Genomic DNA, 23,610 nt, shown 5'->3' with positions numbered 1-23,610 from the left:
TCAGTAATTTAGCAGGATGAGGAAGGGCTCCTCCCAACCTGAAGTTGAGAAGTTGATACAAAGCTTGTATGCAAATGTTCCATGGTAATTCCCTTATGTTCTTTTTAATTATGCAGAGTGTCTTGTCTCATTTCCATACAGAATATGTTAATCAATTAAGAAACACTTGTACTTCGAGATAACAAGAGTTTTCTGCTGGCAGCAGAGCTAGTAAAAAAAAAAAAACCAAAAAAACCTTAGTTTCCTCTCTTTCTTTCATAGAGTGTGATTGCTGGAGTGAATCCCCTGGGGCTCTGTGGCTGTAACACTGTCCTTTTTTGCAGAGCAAAGAGAAAGAGCTGCTGGAGTTCAGTAAAGAGGTGAACGAGGCTCGTTCCAAGATGGATGTGGCTCAGTCAGAGCTGGAGCTCTACCTCAGCCACCACAACGCTGCTGTGGCTCAGCTAAATCGTGCCAAGGAGGCTCTGACATCCACTTCAGAAACCCTTAAGGAAAGAAAAGCTGCTATCAAAGATATAGATGTAAAATTACCCCGAGCTGAACAGGAATTGAAGGAGGTGAGACTTCCACCTGTAATTTCTTTGAGCTCCTCTCCAAACCAAAGCTCCTCTCCTTAGCAATAATCGTGGTGAAAACAAACCAAAAAGTGGCTCCACTAAAATAAGATTAAAAACCATACTCTGATACTCAGTATTTGGTTTCAAACCTATTTTGGACGATGCAAATAAGAACATTAAGCACTGAAATTAAATTCTAACATATCCTTGCAAGGGAATCAGTGCAAATATCATAACGAGCCACATCAAAATAAATAAATGGCTGTTTCTGAGCCTTCTTTCAATTTCACTTCTTGCTCCTTTCTCATTCCCTTAAGAAAAAAATCCTAGTACCTTATCCAAAGCCTGATTCAGGAATCCATCAGCTGTTGTATTTGTATCCAAGTTCACTAAATACCCACCAAAGTGTATACAAATAGCAGCCCTTCCTCCCATAAGTGTTGCTACTTCTTTTCACTGGCTGGTTGTGTTGCCTACCTGATGAGGAATCTAAGACTCCCCGAATTCAGCAGCTTTCCTGAGGCTAAGAGAATCTCTTTTGTTTACCCACTAGAAAGAGAAGAGGCTGGAGGAGCTGGGAAGGCAAGAATCAGGAGTGAAAAGTCTTGTTCGAGATCTACGTCAAAAAGTAGAAGAAGCCAAAAGTTCCTTAGCACAAAGTCGCAGTCAAGGAAAAGTGCTGGAGGCTCTGCTTCAGCAGAAGAAAGCTGGAAATATTCCTGGAATATATGGAAGATTGGTAAATTTTTGAAGCCTATTTATTAAGCTTTTAGTCTTAAAATGTATAGGAACAGAGCAATGGGTTTGTCACCGAGTGAAAGGGAGAATTCCTCACTTCTCCAGGGCTCTGGATTCAGACAGCAGAGTTGCAAATCCTGTGGACTTCCTATAAATTAGAAAAAGATGATTTTTGAGGTTCCTAGAGGAAAGGCAACAGCTATGAGAGAGGTTTATATTTTATATTTTGCTAGGCTGCTCTTTAATCCAGACCAGTCAGCTGCAGCCTCTGTGGGAATGTGCTCTACCAGAAGCACCACGTTTGAAGTAAAATAATTATGACTGAATTTGTTTTCATCTCATTTCATTTGATGCAAAGTCTTATCACTTCTTAATACCAAGAGACAAGAAAGAGTTCCTCAGTGTACTTCTGCCCCTCCAATCCTTAGGGAGACTTGGGAGCCATCAGTGAGAAGTATGATGTGGCCATTTCATCCTGTTGTGGTGCCTTGGACAACATTGTTGTGGACACCATTGACACTGCCCAGCAATGTGTGAACTTCCTAAAGGCCACAGGAATTGGAGCTGCCACATTTATAGGCCTGGACAAAGTAAGTACAAGAGCTAAGAACAACCTGTTATGTGCACAGAACTAATGGTGTCTGTGTGCAGTGTGCTAATCTGCATGTGTATAAATATTTTATATATGAATATATTATGCTGTGTATGTGTTAATGCAGGAAAAGATAGAATATAAAATGGTGCCTTAGGGTATTCTGCTATTAAATTATAATGTTTACTTACAGACAACTAAAAGGGTTTTTTAGATACTTGTATGTATACAACAAATGTTTGTGTCTTTTTTTTTTGTATTTATTTTTTATTTAATTTTTTGGGTTTGTGTTTATTTTTGTTTGTGTGTATATTTAGATTTTTTTTTACAAATTAGGAACCTAATAATAAACCAAGTAATCTACTAACTATAAACTATAAAAGACTTATCAGTGAGGTTTTAATTATACTGGAATTAAGCAGAGATCCCCAAGGAAAAAAAGCTCTGCTGTTAAATGCATTTACTCTAAAGCCTTAACATCCCTTTAGAATAACAAAACAACCTCAGCAATTATCTTGCCTTATAAGAATCATTATTAAGGAACCTCTCCTTCCTTCCTTTACTTTTTGGATGTAGATGACTCAGTGGGAAAAAAACATCCAAAAGATCCCAACTCCTGCAAACACTCCCAGGCTGTTTGACCTGGTGCAGGTCAATGACCCCAACGTCCGCCTGGCTTTCTACTTCGCCTTACGGGACACCCTGGTGGTCAACAACTTGGAAGAAGCCACCAGGATAGCATTCCAAGAAGACAAAAGATGGAGGGTGGTCACCCTGGAAGGACAAGTCATTGAGCAGTCAGGTATTTAAGTGCCAACTTAGCCTTCTGTTGGAGTTGCTGCATGGGTGATGTCTGAGCACAATGAGCTTGCTGGGTTTTCATCTCTATTTTAGGAACGATGACTGGTGGTGGGGGGAAAGTAATGAAGGGCAGAATGGGCTCCTCAGTCAGGATGGATGTTTCAGAAGAAGAGGTGAGTACATAATCTTAATTAAAAGTGGGGTTTTGTCAGAGCTCCTTTGGTTTTGGCAGCTCACACACGTGTTATTTCCTTTAAAATCATGAGGAGTTAAAATCAGGGAGGCAAGATACATCAATAATGATTTATAAAGTACCACAAAACCCAGCAACCTTCAGTTAATTACAATTAAAGTTACAATAAAAATTGCTCCTAGCTCCTGCATGCCTGTTTTTTGGTTTCTGCCTTCACCACTCTGACTGAAATCTTTGGAGTTTAATCTTTTATTTTCTTAAAACAATTCTCCATTATGAGCTATTTTGACACAATTCTTCAGCTCAGTTCTTCTTGTGCTTGCTCCTCACTCTTAGAATTGATCTCCTCAGCAGTCAGCATCCATATTCTGCCCTGCTACAACTGATTTTCATGTTTTTACTCCACTTTCTCCTTGTGTCATAAGAAATCACAGCCAGTGTGGAGGGCATGAAGAAGATTCTGCTTTGTTTTGTAGGAGACACTGAGCAAATCCCCATGTTTTTTGTAGGTCAGTGAAATGGAATCTCAGCTACAGAAGGACTGCAAAAGAGCAGCACAGTATGAGGAGGAGATGTCACAGCTTGAAGAAGCTATAACAAAACTGCACCAAGATATTAGAGAAATGAGAAATACCTCAGAGAAGTACACAGCGAGTATCCAGGTGAACCTGAGGCAATCCCTGGCTTCCCATGAGTGTGCAGGGGGAAAATTTCCAGCTTTAGCTTAACAGAGTCCTTGTTAGCATCAGGAATCTTTTTAATGGAGAGGATTCTAACCCAGGTGTGTTTTCTGTAGGGGTTAGCTGAACAAGAAATGAATCTAAAGAGTCAAGTTAAGGAACTTGAAGCAAATGTAATTGCTGCTGCTCCAGATGAAATCAAACAGAAGGAATTGGAAAACGTCCTTAATAGTTACAAAAAAGGTAATTGCTCAGCTTTATGTTTCAGTCAAGCTAAAGCAAACATTGATTTTAGTATTTGTTGGTTATTTGGTTAGATTTTTATGGCTGTATTACATACAGATTCATAGGGAAGCTTTAAGACTTGTTAATGTGGAGATGAATGATCCTGAAGTCAGGTAAAGGCTTTTGCCAGGCTCTAACTTTCCCTTTTTGCCAGGGTAAGAAAAAATCCTCAACGTTTTTCACAGTATGAACACAGCAGAGCTTTTTGTGACTTCAATCATTGTAGCTCTTGGGTGTCCTGAGGGGCAGCATAATGACCTGAACTTGCTTTTGTTTTACTGACAGATTACAGTGGCATTGCAGAGAAAGCTGGTAAGATAGAAAAGGAAGTGAAACGGTTACACGACCTCATACTTGAGATCAATAATAAAAAACTTAAAGCACAGCAAGACAAACTTGATAAGATCAACAAAGAAATGGATGAATGTGCTTCAGCCATAACAAAAGCCCAGGTGGCAGCCAAGACTGCAGACAGGTATGGTGGACATCAGCGTGCTCAGGGCTGGAGCTTTGGGCTGTGACTGCATTTTTCTGCAATTCCAGTTTAATCTCTGCCTTCCCAGAGGGCTGGGATTGCTTTTCACCTCTTCATTGCTAGAGAAAAACTGGAGGGAGAAGGCCCTAACCTTTTCTCTGAACTGATGGACTGCAAAGTAACCAATTAAGACCCCCAACCTTCCTTCATGTTTCACAGGAAAAGGTCAGAGCACTGACAGTGAAAGGTGACCAGGGAGTCACCTCAGCTCTGTCTTTGGCCCTGCTGCCACCAGTCCCCATACTTAGAAATCCCCTTATCTTAAAATCTGCATTTTCAGTTCATGTCTCATGTTGCTTGTGTCGAGGAGATAAAGGGAAATAAAATTCCAAAGTTCCTAACAGGCAGTTTAAAAGTCATCTTTAATCAGTGTTTTCCTGCTGATGTTTTGCCTATCACCAAAATGCAGGATTTCAGGATGAAGACTCAAATTAGCACTTAATTACTGTGCAGGGGAGCAGCTCAAATCTGAAGGGACTAATTTGATTATGAGACATGTCAGGGAATAAAATGTGATATATATATTTTTTTATGTTATCTTAGCAATGCATAATGAATCCTTGGAACAAATGTCAGAACTGAGGGAAGAAATTAAGTCATTTGGTGAGGGCTGTCTGTGCTATATGTTGAAGGAAGACAACTTTGTTTTACTTGGGAAAGCCCTTCCATAAATCAGCACTTCCTAGCTGGTTGCCAGTAGCTATTGAGCAATCTTCAAGGTTGTGTTAATAGATAATTTTATGTCATATTTGCACTCCTGTGAGGTATAAAAACATCTCTGTGTCCACTCAGAAACCTGAAAAAATCTGAAGACTCACTTCTTCGGACAGAGAAGGAAATTAAGGAGAATGAGAAGGAAATTAAAGACTTAACACAAGAACTGACTACACTGGAAGACAAAGCTACTGAGGTTATAAACAACTGCAAGCAAGCTGAAGTAAGCCTCATGTTCATGGAGTTCCTACACAGCAGCCTGTGAAGGACATTTTAGATAATAGTTTGTCCTTTAGAGATTGGGTGCTGGGGGAAAAAATTAGGCTAAAAATGTTCCTCAGGTTAAAGCAGGATGAGGGGTTTCACCTCATTATTATATCCTAGTTACAGCTGTCTCTTCTGCACATTTTGTTGTGACATTACATGATGGCAAAAGGAATGGTGTAATTTTTTTTTTATACTTACCTGAAGTGAAGCAAAAAACTTTTGAGTTTCCCCAAATAAATGATTGGTTTTAAAATCCTTGTTTAAAAATAGGTTTTATCCAGTTATGTGGGACTTTAGTTTCTTCTCCTAGATTTATGTATGAGAGAGTGAAAACAACCAGGACAGCTGAAATTCTTCCAAATAAAGCTGTTTCTTCAAAACTATCTATCTCTAAAACTGCCTTTTAGCTAAAAGCATCCGAGTGTGGGACTCATTTAATCCAGAGCTGGAATGAAAATATAAACTGCAGCATATTTTCAGTCATTCCAGACTTCAGGGACCAGGTTAAGCTCAATAAAATAACATAAATATATTTGTTCACATTGTGGAGAGTAAGATCTGCAAATAATAGAGTGAAAACAAATCTATACCTCAAAAACCTGGCAGCATTTTTGTAGGCAACTGATTAATGCACTTTTTTTGGTCATTTCTCTTTAGGAAACGTTGCCAGAAGTTCAGGAGGAGCATCGTGGTTTACTCCAAGAGATTCAAACTATTCAGGATGATGAACATGCACTTCAAAAGGAAGCTCTTAATATTAAGCTGAAAATTGAACAAATTGATAGTCACATCTCTGCACACCAGTCAAAGATTAAATACTGGCAGAAAGAGGTAGGGAAGGAGTTTGGTTCCTAAAAGTTGAACTGTGAGATCTCAAAATATGCTGACATGGAGTTAGGAAACAGGGAAGTCTGGGAGGAAATTCATATTTGTGTTTGTGCTGTAAAAAAATGACCAAAAAATGGCCTTTCAGAGTCTTAACTTTCTGTGTACACACAAGGTTATGGATGAGTAATGAATTAAATTATTTAGCTTCTACCTTTTCAAGGAAGATCTCCTGGAAAGCACTTCACCCAGAACTCTGTAGTCCCTTTGGTACCTCAAAGTGCCTTTCTATGTATGTAATTTTCAGGAACAGAATAGCAGGTGAAAAGGTAAAAGGATATTTGTTGTCTTTTTCACATCTTATTTTTAAAGGGAGTTCTGTGCAGAATCCTTGAGATGAAAGCTTCAGTGTGTACCAATACAGAAAAGATGTTTTAGAAACATCTCCATGTGGTAACTAAGGTGATCTTTAAGGATTTCTAACAAGTGGTTTTGCATTCCAGGTATCAAAAATCACCCTGCACCCCATAGATGATAAACCAGCTGAAGAATTTCCAGTACTGAGTGAGGAAGAGCTTGAAGCCATCAAGGATCCCAATGTTATCACTAACCAGATTGCTCTCCTGGAAGCCCAGTGTCACGAGATGAAACCCAACCTGGGCTCCATTGCAGAATACAAGAAGAAGGTCAGTGTCAGCAGCCTTGGGGGTGCCAGGGGTTTGTGTGGCTGCTCCTGTGGGGGCAGGGACAGGGAACACCCCTTCCCCTCAGCCTCTGGGCACATCTGGCTTCAGGGCTTGGGTCTGTAGGGTCCATGTTGTGCCTCTGAAGGAGGGAGGCCACCTGCTTGTTGTCCTTCAGGTGATGGCTTCAATGCTCCTGGAATGGTCCTGTTCTTCACTTCCCTCCTCTTGGAAACTCAGACTCTTGAGTTTTCTCCTCTCCAGGCCAGGCTGTTGCCTCCTGACTATTAATTAGCTTGGAAAGGTAATTAATGCCTAGGAGCTTCCCTATACCTTTTATAGTTGGTACCATCCATAGCAGGTGAGGACAGCTTTCTGCTGTGAAGCTGTTTTTATTTAGTCAGCTATTCTAGACATACACAACAACACCAGGATTTCTTTCTCCTCATTGTATTCCCTTCAGTAATATTGGATTAGTCAATCAATTCAATTTTAATTTTTTTTTTAATACAAGTTTTCTAGTATAGAGAGATCAGCAACACAGAGCATAAAGATGAGAAAAAAGATGGTTTTCTTTTATTCTTCTCTTTCAAGGCTCTTAGCCAGCTTGGGAAAAACAATTTTTCAAATAGCAGGGGAAATGGTTTAAAACCTAAATTAAGGAGGCAGCTCATTTAACTGCACTGGGTTTGGTTGTTTTTTTTATTCAACAGGAAGAGCTATACTTGAAACGTGTGACTGAACTGGATGAAATTACCACTGAGAGAGACAACTTCAGAAGAGCTTTTGAAGATCTTAGGAAACAAAGGCTAAATGAATTTATGGCAGGATTCAATGTAATAACAAATAAACTGAAGGAAAACTACCAGATGCTGACCTTGGGAGGGGATGCTGAACTAGAACTCGTGGACAGTCTGGATCCCTTCTCTGAAGGAATCGTGTTTAGGTTTGTCAAAATACTTTGTATTATTGCTTAATTGTTGTGTCCTTTTTTCCAGCCTGCTTTTTAAGTACATTTTAATGGATCAGGAGCTAACCAAGACACTCCTTCCCCTTGGCAAGTGTTGGCAAGATTCTGACAGAAGCCACAAGTTTTTAGCATTGGGTAACGAAGAGATTCATTTCTCCTGGAGAAATGGAGTCACTAACAGCAGCAAGAAAGCTTGGACTTTGCTGAAGTTCATTTCTCAGGGTTTTTTCCTTCCAAATGATTTCATTCTGCCCAGGGAGTCACGTCAATCACTCTGGTAACTGGAGATTGCTCTGTCAGAAATGCTCTTAAGAGTGTATCAGTTACTGAGGAGTAGGATATAGTGTGAAGAGCTGAGTGTTACAGTATCTTGAGTTCAGGCAGAGCTCAGCTACTCCTCAGGCAACAGAAATAATTCCCTTCCCTACCTCCCCACTCTGCAGATCTAAGAGTATCAAGCAGCTCATCTGTGGCCTCAGCCAAGCTGCTTTGTGTCTTCCAAGAATTCCCTCCTGTCTTGTGCCTTTCACCAGGACATACTGCCCCTAATCCCCCACAGAAATAAGACACCAACTCTCATTTCTTTCAGTGTTCGGCCCCCAAAGAAAAGCTGGAAGAAGATCTTTAACTTGTCAGGAGGAGAGAAGACACTTAGTTCCCTGGCATTAGTTTTTGCTCTTCATCATTACAAACCAACACCACTTTATTTTATGGATGAGATTGATGCAGCACTTGACTTCAAAAATGTGTCTATTGTAGCCTACTACATCTATGTAAGTATTTCATGGTAACTACTATAGTATTTTTCTAACATATTTTTCTTTTAATCCAGAAAAGACTAAGTACTAATGCAATTATGGCCTGATTTAACAATCTGGAATGAGAGTATTTTCAAATAACTGAGTGGAAAGTATGTACTAAGCAGATTTCCAGAAAGGTGCTTAGAATGCTGCATTCTGCAGTTTTTTTCTAAGCTGCTGAGTTTGATGCTTTCCTGAAATGAGGCAACTAATAGAATTGACAAGGTTTTTTCTCCAAATCTTAGTCCTACAGTTTCAAAAGCTAAAGGGGTTGCCAAAGGTGCCACCTTTCCATGGATCTGCTACTGCTGCTTCCTCTTCATGGATACTTTCCCCAGAATAATCAGATGCATTGACCTGAGATACAGTAACTTAATTAACTCTTGTTTTTATGTGTCCAAGCTCACTGTTTTATTCTCTGGTGGGGCCATGGTTCCTTGGTTTCTTACTTCCATCTCATTACCATGAGCTGTTGCCCACAGGCTGCTCTGATCTGTCTTTATTAGTGGTTTTCTTCATGCCTTTAAATATTCTGTCATCACCAGATTGAAGTTATGCAAACATTTACATTGCTGCAGTTCAAGTTTTCAGAATTATTTGCAGTATACTCACCAGTTTGGGGAACAAAAATTATGATTAACTACTTAGTACTTTTAACACTTTGAAGACACCTGCCTGCAAAAGCAGTTTGAAGCTTTGCTTCAGTGATGCCTCTCTTTTCACCAGGTGTGGGTCCACAACACCCCAGGGGGGATTTGGTAGAGCAAAGAGTTTGATTTCAACTTCAGGGTAGACCAAACACATTTAAAACTCAATGTATTGAGCTCTTAAATGCAACTCCTAGCTCTTCTAGCACTCTTCTTTTGCACTGGGGCTCTGAAGTGCCACCAGCCCTGCTGTGTTCCTCACCCTGCCAGGTGTTTTGGGTTTAAAGCTTATACAAGGACCAAGTGTTGTTGGGATTCTGAGCTAATAATTGTCACTTCTGTTTCAGGAGCAAACCAAAAATGCACAATTCATCATCATCTCCTTACGAAACAACATGTTTGAGATTGCAGACAGATTAATTGGGATTTTTAAGACTCACAATGTCACCAAATGTGTGGCAACAAACCCCAAAATTATTGCAGCTAAAGGACTGGCTGAACTTGGCACTCTAGGGTGTGGTGAAACTCAGAATAGGGTGGAATAAGCTTCCATTCTCAATGCTGCTGTTTACTGTTATTTTGTATTTGTTCTGTATTTGGGATTATAATTATTATTATTTGAGCCTTTTAATAAAACCAATCAATTGTTTTGTTGTTTTTAATTCTGTCTATAGATCTTAATTATATGTACTGCATTTAAAAAAAAACAACTCTCAGATTGTGTTACTGCATTTGAACATTCCCTGGGTAAGCTCAGTATCAGTGCTGGGGTTCTGCCTTTAGTTTTAAAAGCCTGGTTTTTTTACTGTATATAATAAAGTCAGCAAATTGCATTTAAGTGCCATCAGTGTCCTGTAACACTTCATTATATGAGTTCCAGCAAGTCAAGTCAGGATACAAAATAATTGACACGTATGTTAGGAGGCTGTGTAACTCAGCAGAGTCTGGGAATGAGATGTTTGTGGCCATTTTGTAATGAATTGGTTCCGTTTTGGAAGCTCCTCTTCAGTTCCTTCCCTCTCAGCTCCTGCAGGGCCAGCTCTTCCCTCTCTCAAGCCCTGGCCACGTTGTACACTCAGGCTTTATTAACACACTAAATACCATCCCCTCGCTTCTACCATCAACTTAAGACCAAAAATTTTGGGGTTTACCCCAAAAATCAGGCTGAGTTGATCCTGTGTTTGTTGCCATAGTCCTAAGGTGGGCAGTGACACATCCAGCTAAATCCTGAGCCATGGATCCAGCCCCGGGCACAGCCTCACCAGGGAGCTTGGCTGGAAAGCTGAAGGGAGGGGGGACTGGAGAGATGCTTTCACTTTAACATGAAACATTTTAGAATTATTTAAAATACTGACAAGTGGAAACTTTACATACAGGGATTGAAGTGATTCTGCCTAAATTCTGGTTAGAAAGATCTCAGTGTTACATGGGGGCAGTCTGAGAACACCAGAATGCAAAGCACTGCTCAGCCCCACACAGCTTTGGTTCTCACATCTCAAGCTGAAGCTACAAAACCCATCTATGGGCACTGGATACCTGGCTATAAAACATGCTGGGATAACCTGGAAACTCCAATCTCCTCCCATTGGATCTCTGTTTTTCAACCACCCTTCCTCTCCAAAAACATGCATGCAGTGAGAATTACACACTGAGGTTTCAAAAAAGTGGTTCAGGAGAAAAACCCTTTATAGGGTTTTTATAAAACCCTATAATAAACCCTCAAATAAAATGCAGTAAGAAGATTTCATTTTCTTGAAATTCCACCTCTGTCACACAACACTTGGATCCAACACAGAGGATGGCACAGAGCAGAGCTGGAGCAGCATCTCAGCTGGGTGACTTCAGGGAGTGTTGGGCGAAGAGGAAAACGAGGACCACTGCCCAGCAAACCCCTTCACAGTCACCCTGCCAGCTCAAACACCTCTATGCACCAACCTAGAGTCACAGACCTTAAAATCATACAACTTCAGGGTTGGAAGGGAGCTTTAAGATCATCATGTTCCAACCCCCATGCAATGAGACAGAGGGACAACCTCCCATCAGATCACTTTGCTCAGAACCTTAAGGTGCTCTCAGAAAACAAAAAATTAAAAAGATAAAGGAGGCCAATGGCCTGAAATCCACATCCACCCACCTCAGGACCTTAGAGAGTCTTCCTGAAGTTCAATGGTGAAAAAAACTGGTGTGCTTGGAGGCAAATGAAGCAGCTTGAGTGAGCACTGCTGACCAGCCCTGGTCCTGCTCCAGTGAGCCTCACTTCTCCATCCTGTCAGCAGGCTTGAGGATCACAGGAGAGGTTCTGTGCAGTCAGGAAATCAGCCAATCCTACTGTAAGAATAGATTTTATTTGTATTCAAAGGTATTAAAATATACAGTGCCTTACAAGTACAAGTACTAAAGGCTGCAATCGGTGATAAATAAAGGCAGTTTATAAACTGTAGTCTTGAAAAATAAACCTGCATTATAAACTGGTAAGGTTTTTAGAAATCAGGAAAATAAAAAGGTAAGTCAAAAAAAACCCAGGCTCTTGTGGTGGTGGACAAACACTTGGCATCGGGTTGTGAGAGACTTGTGTGCCAAGAGACAGTCTTCTTAGCAGGGCTTAAGAGAAAACCAAACCCCCAGTTATACCAAGGAATGACTGCATCAGCATTTATCCACTCCCAGGACACACCTCAACACCATTTCAGAGCCTGACCAGTGGCATTCAGGGGATTTGCCTTTGTCATTCTAACAGATTACAGAAAACACACAGAGAAATTCTTCAAACCCACTCCCCCTGAGCACTGCTGCAGGGGGGGAGTGCACAGGAGCTGCCTGGCTCAGCTTGGGGGTGTAACATTACAACACCATCAGGACATCAGGATTGTTATTAGGAGTTTATTCAGGCTTGAGGAATCTCCCAGCATCACAGCTGAGGACTGGGCTCCCTCTCAGCTCTCCCTGAAGCAGCAAAGATTTTGCCCTTATGCCTGCAAAGCTGTTTTGGTTTGCACAAGGGCCAGGATATGCTGTTATTTTTCTCAAGTCATACACAAGCAGACATGGTGAATACTCATTTTTGGGTTGTAAACTCAACTGTGTGGAACTACAACACTTGCAGGGGGTCCCAACACTCCCTGCAATCAGCCTGGTCACAACCACAGGACTGCAACAGCTTTTACTGGGGATTCCACTCCTGAGCACTCCTGGAGTAGCTAAATTGTTCAGTGATAAGAACTGAACAGTGTTTGTGTGATCACTGGAGTGCAGATTAAAATTCTATCATGTCTCCTCTATGTCAAGGTCAAGATCTCCTCTTTTTGTAAGAAAAACTCAATATAAATTTACATTCATTGTCAAGCTGTTTTTAGGACACTTGACAACATCTGAAATCCCTGTACCACTAAGTTCAGAGGGAGCTCTGCCACTCACTCCAACATGTATGGATTTTCACTACATATTAAAATGATTTAGCAAAAAGTCCAGGGCTTATTTTAGTAAGCAGTGAGAGCTCCCTGCCAGACTGGACTGACACCCAACTCGTGCAGAGCTGGCACAGGATTTCACCTGACCTCCTACAGACACTGCTCTGTGGAGTGCAGAGAACCATCTGAATTGAAGACACAAAGTTATTAAACTTTGAAAAAATAAATATGAAATCATGTCATCAAACTGTAACAAAATGAAAACCAGGGCCAGGAATAGAAGCTCTAAAGCCCACTGGTGTCTGGGTTAAACTTCACTTAGAGGTCAGTAAAACACAAAATTGGAGGTTTTTTGTATACCAGAGCTAGGGACTGCCCTGTCCAGAAGCAGCCACTTTGGTTTTTTAACCTTTAATTTTGTAGTGCTTTTGTTTAAAAAAAAAAAAAAAAAAAAAAAAAAGAATTTAAAAATTATGTTACCAAAAAGAAAAAATGTATTAGATTGCTGGAGGAGTTTTTATAAATGGGACTCCAGGCAATAATTTGTAAACTGATTGTATCTTCCACTTTCTGACAAACACCTACCTACCTGCCAGATTATGTGACCAGATTCTTCTCTTGGAAATCTTCTCAGTTAACTGAGAGTTAGCTAAGAGAAAACCAACACAATACAGGAAATGGAAAGATATGTAAATTGAAAGGAAAAGTAGAAGAACTTCACCAGGCTTTTAAGTAGAACTCAAACTAAAATACCCTGGGGATTCCTACACTAACTTTTAATTGAAATGTTGTAAGAGGAAGAGAGAAACAATTCTCCCTAGAAACTCCATCAGTGAATTAACTGTATGGCACACCACATCCACTACATTCTGCAAATGGGTGCAAAAATCTTGATAAATAAGGAGCAAGAATTCTGAGATATAAGCAGGAGTAGCTTGGAGTACAACTGATGCTGCCTGTTTGTGAAATGAAATCACAGTTACCATTATTATTATAAAAAGAAGCAGGCCTGCTAAAGGATTTACAGCCTGATGGAGTTCTTTAGATTCTCTTTCTTCCTTTCTACTGCCTTTGTTGTGTAACTTCCTTTTTGCAATCAGTTTTATTTTTGGAGTGAGGATCTTGTTGATCTGCCCAATTTCAGTTTTAGACCACACATCTTTCAAGAGGTTCCCAATCCTTGGGTAAATCTCCATGGGCTTGACCTCTGGCAGTTGCTTCTGTTTCAGAGCCGTTATCCGTTGCTGCAGATCATTCACCTTCTCAAGGAAAACAAGGGGAGACTCCTCTTTTTGAACAGAAGTATTCAGTGACATTAATTCCAGCTGCTCTTCCCTGATTTTTTTCAACTTCTCAATGAGAGGCTCATATTCTTCTAAAATGTGGCTGTTAGTTTCATCCAGAGCAGTCAGCAGCGCTTGTTTTTTGTGCTCCAATGTATCAAAAAGTTTCCAAAAATACTGCACTAGTACTTTTCTATCATCCTGCACAATGCTTTCACACTGGGACTTCTGCTCTTCCAGCTTTTCAATCAGCAAACACACATCCGTCCAGTGTTTATCTGTCAGCTGCTCCAGAAGCTTTCCAGAAGTCTCCTTTTCTTTTTTGTAGGCACTTTGGAGGTCATCTATGGGGTGCCCGTTGTGTTTCCCTATGGTAAGGCAGTGGCCACACACCAACTTTCTGTCCAGCAGACAGTAAACGTTCAGGGGTTGCCTGTGGTGTTCACTGCAGGTTGCAACATCTGAGTGATCTTCCTGGTGGTATTTTTCAATGATGGCTTTCAAGGCAAAGTTGACAGGCAAAGCTTCAGGACCAGCAGCAGGGATTTCAACAAGAGTCCTGCAGTTTGGGCACTTGAGAGGAAGCCTCAAGGATCTCCAGATGGAGACGTTGATGGACACGCCAAGAACACCGTCCAGGCAATTCCTACAGAAAGTGTGGGAACAAGGCAGGACACGGGGATCTTCAAATATGCTGTAGCAAATGGAACATGTCAGCTCTTCCTCCAGGTGATGCATGTCCTACACAAGGAAAACAAAAAGAAAAAGAGGGGTTAGTATCCTTTTAAAATCAACTCAAAATAAATTTATCAGCCAGAGCACCTCGATGTGACATGTAATGAGCAGTAAGTAATCTAACCCACACTGGCAGTTTAGTGATAAAGGGGGGAGAAAAAGCCATTAAAAAAAAAAATAAAGGGTGATGCTTCAAAGATTTTGGCAAATTATGACCAGCACTTCTGATTTAAGTGACTAGATAAAGCTTACCCACATCCAACTTCTGGCTTAAAAAATAAGGAAAAGCAGAAATCTGCTACCATCTGCTTTTTTTGCAGTGGGAAAAAGTAGAAGAGAATGATAAAAGTAAGAACTGAAGTTTCTAAGTAACCTAAGAACTACAAAAACTTTCTCCTACTATGAGAAACATTTTCAATGTAAGGACAGTAAGTAGAACAACTTTTTTCCTCGACTGATTTTTTTCTTTTTACTACTTTTTTTTTACTTTTGTGATATAAATAGTCATTAATTAGAGTATTAAGCAGCCAAATTTACTACAAGCCATCTCTAGGTTCTGGCACAAATGAAAGTCTAACTCAGTGGCCCTTAAATACACCCCCACTAAGAGTAATTAAACTCGTGGTGTTATTCCTGGGTTACTTTAAGCACAAAACTACTAAAAAAACCTAACTTTCGTTTTCTATCCTTTGTCATGCTGTCTTGGTTTGCTGTGCCAGCTTACTGAAATCACACTGTAAAGGACAAACAACAGTAACTCTCATGCTGGTTTTCATAATAAATCATTATTCTGGTTTTGCTTCTGCTAAAAAAAAAAAAAAAAAAAAAAAAAAAGAGGGGGGGAATTAGGGTGAACTTTGCATCTCTGTGTCACATTTTCTTCTCCCCAGTTCTAATTAATTCTATAGATTTTGCTACACTGCAAAAAAGAAACTGGCAAAGGATTTGGTATCAAAGTCTCTGATTTTAGGGTCTAAATCTGAAAACAATAACATGCAGCTGGGCTCATACATCTGCCCGAAGTGCTGCTGAGCCTTTGGCTGGTTAAGCCAGAAAGAAAACTGGCTCTGAGGAGTGTCTGAAGAGACCATTTTGTTCAGATGTGCCCTTCTCATCTTGTTAAAGCAGTAATATAACTGCAGAGATCTATCACCTTTTCTCACTGACACTGAGATTTTTGATTGGGTCTCAAGAAAATCGACCTAAAAGGAACTAAATTGTTAATTGTCCTCTCCTTTCAAAGTAACACCACATTAAATCTCATTTAGAATCACAAAACTCACTAAGGATTAAATATTTTTTTTTTTAGTAAATAAAGAAATTAGAAAAAAATAAAATAAGCAGCATTGATCCTGCAAAAGGCACACAATTAAAGCAATGGAAGGCAGAAGTTAAGACTTCAGAATATAGTTCTTTCAGAGTTAAAACAGCTCTGAACAGAGAAACCTCTTCTGGTTGTACAGAAATAGGCATGGCTTATCTCACTTTATTGAAACAGGCTGCTACACCCAAAAGTGAAAGTCTTCAACTCTGCCAGGCAGATCAGACTCTTTTGCTTTGTAAAACTAGACTGATTAAAAAATAATAATAATAATAATAAAAAAAAATCTAATGGCCACTGTCACCCAAAACATTCAGATCAATTCCAGGAGGTACCTGTACATTACTAAATCAACTTCATACTGAAAACACACATAATTCAGCTTTTAAAAAAATTAAAAATAAAATCTATCCAACACACTCCAGGTCATTCTTTCAGCTACTTAATACAAAATGTTGGTTCAGTTATTTGAACTCTACTTTTTAAAAAGGAGTCCTCAACAACAATCAGGAGAAAATCTACTAAGGAGACATGATTCTTAAGAATTCTTCTTTTAAAGAAAAATTAGAATGTGTAAGAATTTGTAACTAACTGGTGTATTCTCCTAGTTAAAGAGAGTGTCAAGTATTGCACTCTGCAAGAGACACTTACAACACTTTTGACACTGAATCTACTTCTGTACTGCACCACTCTTCCTAAAGTGCACGAGTTATTTCTCTTTTCACTGGAAAGCCACAGACCTTTATTTTCCAGCTTCTCTAATCAGCCACTCTGGCAGGACGAGGTTCTTTACATCTAGATATTTATAAATTCACATTTTTAAGTGATGTTTCAGACACTGAAACTATAGAAATGTGTCGATAATGAAGGGAAGCTGAACAGCAAATCTACACCACTCTCTAGATAAATTAGTTTTCGAGATTTAAATTATTCTCAGAGGAAAGAAATGTGAAAGCTTACTTTATATTCACACACACACATATATAAAGCTTTTATGAATCTGGGACTATCACTTCCACTTTAAAAAATAGTTTTCACTCATAGATCAAAAAAAGAGAAACCTTAGTAGCTACCCACGGTCATTATTTTCTCTTGTATGCAGATGGAATTAATATAGTTTTTAAAAAAAGGTTTAAAATCACTTTTTTTTGTAAATCCAGGGCTGTAGTTCCCTTCAAAGGAACTGTTAACACAAAGGAAATTTTCTTTATAAAAGATTCATGTCTGATGTACTTGAACTACGTGGAGAAAATAAAATTAATCTTCAAAACCACTATTTTCACTGCAGAGTGGCTGCTTGCTACCATAAAAACAAGGGAACAACTTCACAAAATTTTTCTGGGCACTAAGAGAAATGACCTCCAGCTCTGCAGCAGTAACCCCCCCACCAGGCAGTGTGCTCCCAGCAAAGAGGCTCCTTGCCACCAGTGACAAGGCAGCCTGGAGCCTGAGCTCACTCCAGGGCTGTTTCATAACCCTCACAGCTGCTGGCCAGAGTCACTGAAATTCCCATTTCCACTGAAACGTATTGCTCTGCTTCCCAGGCAACTGAGAAATTTAAAGAGTGGCAGCAGGGCTGGAAAGTAAGGCCCAGCAGTGCCAGGGCAGAAGCTTTTTTGCTTTCAGCTCTGGGAACAGCCCAAGGGTGTGTGGGGCACCCTGCCCCAGCCCCCAGAAGAAATAGCACTTGGTGTTTTTTATTATTCACCAATTTTAAAACAGAATTTGGAATACTAATGTTAGTATTTGCTCTAAGTACCTTGTGTGTTTTTTTGTTTTGTTTTTAATTTGTTCTATGCAAATACTCTAGGAGTTGTAGAAGGGAAGGAAAAGGTATATCCAAAAAATTCAGTTTCACCTTGCACTGGCAGCAGGGAAGAGGAAATCAGCTACTCGTGAAGGGTGGAAATAAATTAGTAGATTAATCAGAGAGCCAGCACCAGCAAAAAAAAAAAAAATAAAAAAAAAAAAAGAAGAGCCAACACCACTGAGTTAACCAAAGAGAAAGAAAAAAGTTTACCAGGAAAAAAAATAAAAGGCAGCAGGAAGCTGGTAAATGCTTCCCTGCACAGACCAGATACTTTTCCTTAAATGCTCTAAACAACTGCAGTAGCAAGTATGTGTGTGTATGCACACATAGTTCTAGTAAGAGTCACTCAGTACAAACAAATCAGTACAATCTGGAAGGTATTTTATATATAGTGATTGTAATTGTGCCAGTAACACAGTGTCAAAAACTGCAGGCCTAGGTGGCTGTGATTTTATCCTCTTCTCATTAGTGATCCAGCAGAGGAGGTGAAAACGTGTAATGCAGCACACCTGTTATTGCAGCTTTTCTGCTCAAGCTTCCAGTTAGCAGCACAAAATAATGTAGTGCACTCCTTGGTAATACTGTGTTGCTCACCCAGTGCTCAGCACACTGCTCATCCAGCTAATGATGGGAGGCATTGCTCAGGAACAATTATATCTGGAACACAGTGCACATCAATTGCTGTTTGGGTAAAGAAGTAACTAACTGCTTCACAGTAAAAACCAGCTGGAACAATCTGATCCACCCCATCCTACCCTGCTGGATTCTAAATTTGGCACTGGGGAACAGTTCTGGCAGCCTAAACCTTAAGGCTGAGCTTCCTTCAGGGAGCTGCCAGGCTCCCAGCTCTTCCTTCACACCACTGACTGGAAAGAAAATGACATTTGCTCCCTCCTGAACACACTGTTACACTTCAGTTTCAATACCACACTGCACTTCACTAAATCCACCTTAAAAAATGCTGCCTTCCCAACCCATAACAGTCCGTGATGTCTTTCTGTAGCTCTGCATAGGAGCTCAAGTTTACGTTGTGCAAAAGTAAAAGGTTAAATGACATTATGGGCAATGTTTTCCATTTGTCAGTCACCTTCGTGGTAAAGGGTGACAGAACTTTTTTTTTTAAAAAAAAACAGAAAGCTGTTCTGGAGGAGGAATGGAGCCTGCTCCAGAGCTGTCAGGTTTGCTTGGCTCTAACGTGAGGCCAGGCACCAGAAGCCAAAAAGAACCTTAAACTTTTCCCTTCCAGCATGATTCAGCTGTGCTGCTTTACCCCACGCCACAAATATCCCACACCTGAATCACAGAAGTTCTCAACCAGGGATCATAGAATCATAGAAAGTGAGGGGTTGGAAAGGACCTCAAAAGATCACCAAGTCCAACCCCCCTACCAGAGCAGGGTCACCCACAGGAGATCACAAAGCAACATGTCCAGGTGGGCTCTGAATGTCTCCAGAGAAGGAGACTCCACAGCCTCCCTGAGCAGCTTGTGCCAGGGCTCTGCTACCCTCACAGAGAAAAAATTATTCCTGATATTTACATGGAACAGCCTATGCTCCAGTTTATAAACATTGCCCCTTGTCCTGCTGTTAGCGACCTCTGAAATGGATGAAAAGCATGTTCTGTCCCCAGTTCCTACACCACCATTCCATAGTGGTTATTTCACTGGTGTGAAGGGAGATGAACACAGCTGAGAAGTTTGTCTAGTTGAATTGTCAAGCTGATCTGACAGCTCCCTCCTGTATATATATTTATATATATATATTTATATATATAAAGCACCTATCACCATATTGATAAACAATCTTTGGAACCACTCCACTGGCTCCTTGCCTGGCACTGTAACAAGCTGACACAAGTTACCACAGCCAAAAAAATCTGAAGTCCACCACTCCATCCTTTCCCTGCTCCAGATTCTGTCGCCAAGACTTGCTTCCCCACCCCTTATCTCTTGAACTCTGTCAAAGTTCCTGGGTTTGAGCATTCATCATTTCTCTCTTAGCAACAGGCAGAGGAGCCAGAAGGAACAGAATGCCTTTACCTGTCACTTATAGGGTCCCCCTTCCCTTGCAGGGTCCCCCTTTCCCTGCAGGGTCCCCCTTCCCCTGCAGGGTCCCCATGCCCTGCAGGGTCCCCCTTCCCCTGCAGACCTTCTGCCAGCTCCCACAGACCATTCGGCACGTTGTAACGATGGGAACAACACCTGTACTAGCGATTAAACAAAAAAAAAAAGGAGGATCTACGCGGATCTACACCAGAAACTTGCTAAGGTAACCCTAACCGCGATGAGAGGGGCGGTCAGGTTTGTGACACCTGAGCCCTTCCAGAGGACACAGCCGAGTCCCGGGCGGTCCCCAGCACTTCCCAGCCGTGAGGAGAGCTGGAGAAGGCTGAGCAGAACGCAGGGACAGCGGTCACCCCGGCCACCCCTCCCTGGGGAGAGGGGCCTCGCCTCAGGAGGCCGCGCGAGTCCCCTCACAGATCACCTCAGGGAGAGCGGAGCGGGTGCGCACCCAGACCCCCCACACACACCCACACCATCACCTACCTGACCGCTCCACCACCACCAGGACCCTCCCCTCAATGCCCGGGGCTGCACGGCGGCAAGGAACCGGCAAAGAAGCGGCACAGCGAGGCCGCCGCCACCTTCAAACAGCCGGGGCAGGGCCGGGCAGGGCCCCGCCGCTCGCCACAGCGCCGGCCACCGCGCATGCGCAGAGGATGGGCGGGGCGGCTCAACGGCTGCGGCGTTTGAAAGTCAACGGCCAGAGGGGCGGGGCCGGCGTTCAAACAGCAGCGGCCGTTAACGGCTGCACCCCCCGCACAACCCCCCGGGTAAAGGTTGGGTGGGATCCCGCACCTGAGTGGGTTTCTGTCAGGGTGAGGAGAGGTGATCGTCAAGGTGGAGACGGCAGCAGCTAATAAAGGCATAAGGGGGGTGTTGGTGGGGTTAAAAGCCGCCCAGGACACAGCTGTGTCTGTCACAGATTATTGCCACCAGACAGACAGCAACAATTCACTGAGTGTGAGAGGAGGGAGCTCATCCCACTCTTCTCATATTATTGTTTATTTGAGGTGTCTCAGCACCCCCAGCTGAGACTTCAAACATTCCAGAGTGGGGGAATCCACCCCTTCCCCTGGGAAACCATCCCAGTGTCTGACTGTCTTCATGGGGACAAAGTTGTGATCATCCAGAACCTCCCCAGGAGCAACTTGTGCCCACTGCCCCTTGGCTTGTCCATGGGATTCCTGCTTTGTAGCCAGCAGGCAGTAATGACATGAGAGGTATTAATGACATTAAAACCACCTTGGGATGATATGAGAGGTATTATTGACATTAAAACCACCTTGGGATGATATGAGAGGTATTATTGACATTAAAACCACCTTGGGATGGTATGAGAGGTATTAATGACATTAAAACCACCTTGGGATGATATGAGAGGTATTAATGACATTAAAACCACCTTGGGATGATATGAGAGGTATTATTGACATTAAAACCACCTTGGGATGATATGAGAGGTATTATTGACATTAAAACCACCTTGGGATGGTATGAGAGGTATAAACGACATTAAAACCACCTTGGGATGATATGAGAGGTATAAACGACATTAAAACCACTTTGGGATACAGCTGTGTCTGTTAGAGCAATTATTGTAACCAATGTCTGACAAAGCCAATCAATTCTTCTTCACAATCTGGGGAGAAAAATCACCTGGAAACCAAGAGACAAATAACCTACTAACACCTGCTTCAGAAACTTCTGCCAACTACTCATCACAGAAATAAAAGAAAGTAAAAATATATGGTAACATTCAGTTTCCATTTAAGCTTGGCCACCTAACTCTGGTTGTTGAAGACAGTTTGGGTATTTTAAGTGAAGCAAAACTGCTACCACTGCATGTTAAAATTAGGCTATTATGAATATAGAGCTTACATTGCAGAGAAAAATCAGATTGCTATAGAAAGCAAATGAATTAAGACCAAAGTTACTGGCAGTGTTTTACTACACTGGTAGATCAAGATCTTACCAGCAAAGTATGTAGTGTTGTGTAAGACTTGACATAATTCAAATTATTCTCCATTTATGATTCAAATGACACTAAAAAACTCAGATGTCAATTTTACATTGGATTTTAAAAAGAAATTAAATTCGTTGCAATGTAAATCCTAACACAACATCATTCAAAAGCTACCTAAACATCTGTCTTGAAACTGGTATTTAGAAGAGTTTATACAAATATGAGAAACATTTATAAATATGTTTGGAATAATAAAACCCCTCACTCTTGAGACAAATTAACCATCACAAGTTTAGCTGACAAGCACAGCGTGTACTACAAGGTGCAACTGGCCTTTTGTTGGGGTGAAGATGTTACAATATGAGCCTTAAATTCCCATCTTTTGGTGAGGGTAACTGAGCTGTGGAGAGAGGAACATCTGGAGGTGAACTTCAAGCAGAGGAAAAGTCCAGACTTTATTTGTAAGAAAGCTGAGCTCCAAACAGCACAATGTTTTTGTCCTGAGCAAGTAGCTGAGAAACTGGGTGTAAATTTCAGCAAGTACAGCTGCTCACAAGAGACTTTGCTGAAAGCAAAACTGCAAAACAGAAAATTAACTTTATCCTGGCCCAAACCAGGACAATATCCAAGGTATTCACATATGACAGTTTCAGTGACAGCTCAGAAAACTGCTCTGGAGCACACCAAACCAGGAAAATAAACCCAGGACCCCCATGTCAAGAGATTTCCAAGCAAAAAATGGGAACTTCTTTGTGGCAATTAAGTTCCCAGTCACTTTCCAGTACCTATGGAAACAGCATTAACTCTTTCAATTACTTTTGTGTGCCTTCTGAGTTTTACTCTGGCAGTAGTTAAAACTTGCTATTAGTGAGAGTTTGTAAACTTTACACATTTTCTGCTACTATGTTTTCTTTCATGAAGTCTATTTGATCCAGATGCAGGACCTCCGTAATTGTTTCCAGCCCTGTGACCACTATTCCTGCCAGTAATTTGGTGACATGCAGAGCTGAGGAAACATTTATAGTTAAAAGTGGCACAGAGTTTAAGTCTTTATATTAAGACTTTCTTAATTATAAAGTAGCAAATCTAACTTGCTTAGTTATGCAACATACTGAAGGGTAAGATGAATTAATAACAAATACATACCCATTTCTTCACTTGCAAGCAGAAAGCAAGTCCCCACTTTTCTTTGTAGCACATCCACTGATTTCCTTCAGCTTTTGAAACCATGTCAGAGCAGGGCCCTGGTTATGCAGGGAAGAGAATTTTTATTTTACTTGAAAACTGGTTTACTGATTTCATACTGATTGCTGATTTCACTTTAGGGTGCTTGGAATCTTAAAACACACCATCCAGATATTTTCTGTTTTTTTTTAAATGCCAAGTTGTTCTGGCAGCAAACCTGAGATCCTACAACTCAAATTTGGGCCAACAACACTGCTCCTCAGGATAAAAACCTTACCTACAGTAGCTTGTACTATGAATTAACTTCCATCCTTTTAATATTTTAACTCTTTTTCTAGGTATCTGCTTCCCCAAGTTCAGCTGGAAAGCTCATCTACTTCAAAATCCTGACAGATCAGACTAACATAGAGCCTCACCTCTTTGATTATTTTTATAGAATCAAAGAACAGTACCCAAAGAGTTACCACCTAATGGTTACAATCTAATTACCAGTGTTCCACTAGAGCAAACAGCTTCAGAAGAACACTCCATCTCCCAGCTTTCATGTTAAAAGACAA

General features: G+C 41.0%; 2 protein-coding genes across 3 annotated transcripts in view; one reads left to right on the top strand and one right to left on the bottom strand.

Annotated features, from left to right (window-relative positions):
- SMC4 (structural maintenance of chromosomes 4) overlaps positions 1–9,860 on the top strand; it is a 29,625-nt gene extending 19,765 nt beyond the window's left edge. The window contains exons 10-23 of the mRNA XM_008500262.2: positions 324–557; positions 1,111–1,296; positions 1,724–1,885; positions 2,464–2,689; positions 2,782–2,861; positions 3,391–3,543; positions 3,678–3,804; positions 4,132–4,321; positions 5,174–5,318; positions 6,020–6,193; positions 6,691–6,873; positions 7,584–7,816; positions 8,430–8,613; positions 9,635–9,860. Of these exons, the coding sequence (XP_008498484.1) occupies positions 324–557; positions 1,111–1,296; positions 1,724–1,885; positions 2,464–2,689; positions 2,782–2,861; positions 3,391–3,543; positions 3,678–3,804; positions 4,132–4,321; positions 5,174–5,318; positions 6,020–6,193; positions 6,691–6,873; positions 7,584–7,816; positions 8,430–8,613; positions 9,635–9,832 (2,475 nt within the window). The 3' untranslated portion in view covers positions 9,833–9,860. The remainder of the gene's footprint in view (positions 1–323; positions 558–1,110; positions 1,297–1,723; positions 1,886–2,463; positions 2,690–2,781; positions 2,862–3,390; positions 3,544–3,677; positions 3,805–4,131; positions 4,322–5,173; positions 5,319–6,019; positions 6,194–6,690; positions 6,874–7,583; positions 7,817–8,429; positions 8,614–9,634) is intronic.
- Positions 9,861–11,610: 1,750 nt separating this feature from the next.
- On the bottom strand, positions 11,611–23,269 carry TRIM59 (tripartite motif containing 59). 2 transcript variants are annotated; one of them, XM_030455942.1, is made up of 2 exons: positions 23,015–23,269; positions 11,611–14,718 (listed from the first exon to the last, which is right to left on the bottom strand). In XM_030455942.1, the coding sequence occupies exons 1-2, from the start codon at positions 23,096–23,098 to the stop codon at positions 13,471–13,473; spliced, it is 1,332 nt and encodes a 443-aa protein (XP_030311802.1). In that variant the 5' UTR covers positions 23,099–23,269; the 3' UTR covers positions 11,611–13,470. The 2 variants fall into 2 exon arrangements, with proteins under 2 accessions (XP_030311802.1, XP_030311803.1); XM_030455943.1 differs by lacking the exon at positions 23,015–23,269 and adding an exon at positions 20,389–20,548.
- Between the last annotated feature and the right edge of the window lie 341 nt (positions 23,270–23,610).

This window comes from Calypte anna, chromosome 9, assembly GCF_003957555.1.
Source record: "Calypte anna isolate BGI_N300 chromosome 9, bCalAnn1_v1.p, whole genome shotgun sequence".
In the NCBI taxonomy this organism is placed as follows: Eukaryota; Metazoa; Chordata; class Aves; order Apodiformes; family Trochilidae; genus Calypte; species Calypte anna.
This window is presented reverse-complemented; position numbering and strand designations above follow the sequence as displayed.

Coding starts and splice junctions, on each gene's coding strand:
- TRIM59 (XM_030455942.1), bottom strand. CDS start 23,098: ATGGTTTCAAAAGCTGAAGGAAATCAGTGGATGTGCTACAAAGAAAAG. Junction 14,719..23,014: donor GCTTGCAAGTGAAGAAATGG/GTATGTATTTGT, acceptor TTCCTTGTGTAG/GACATGCATCACCTGGAGGA.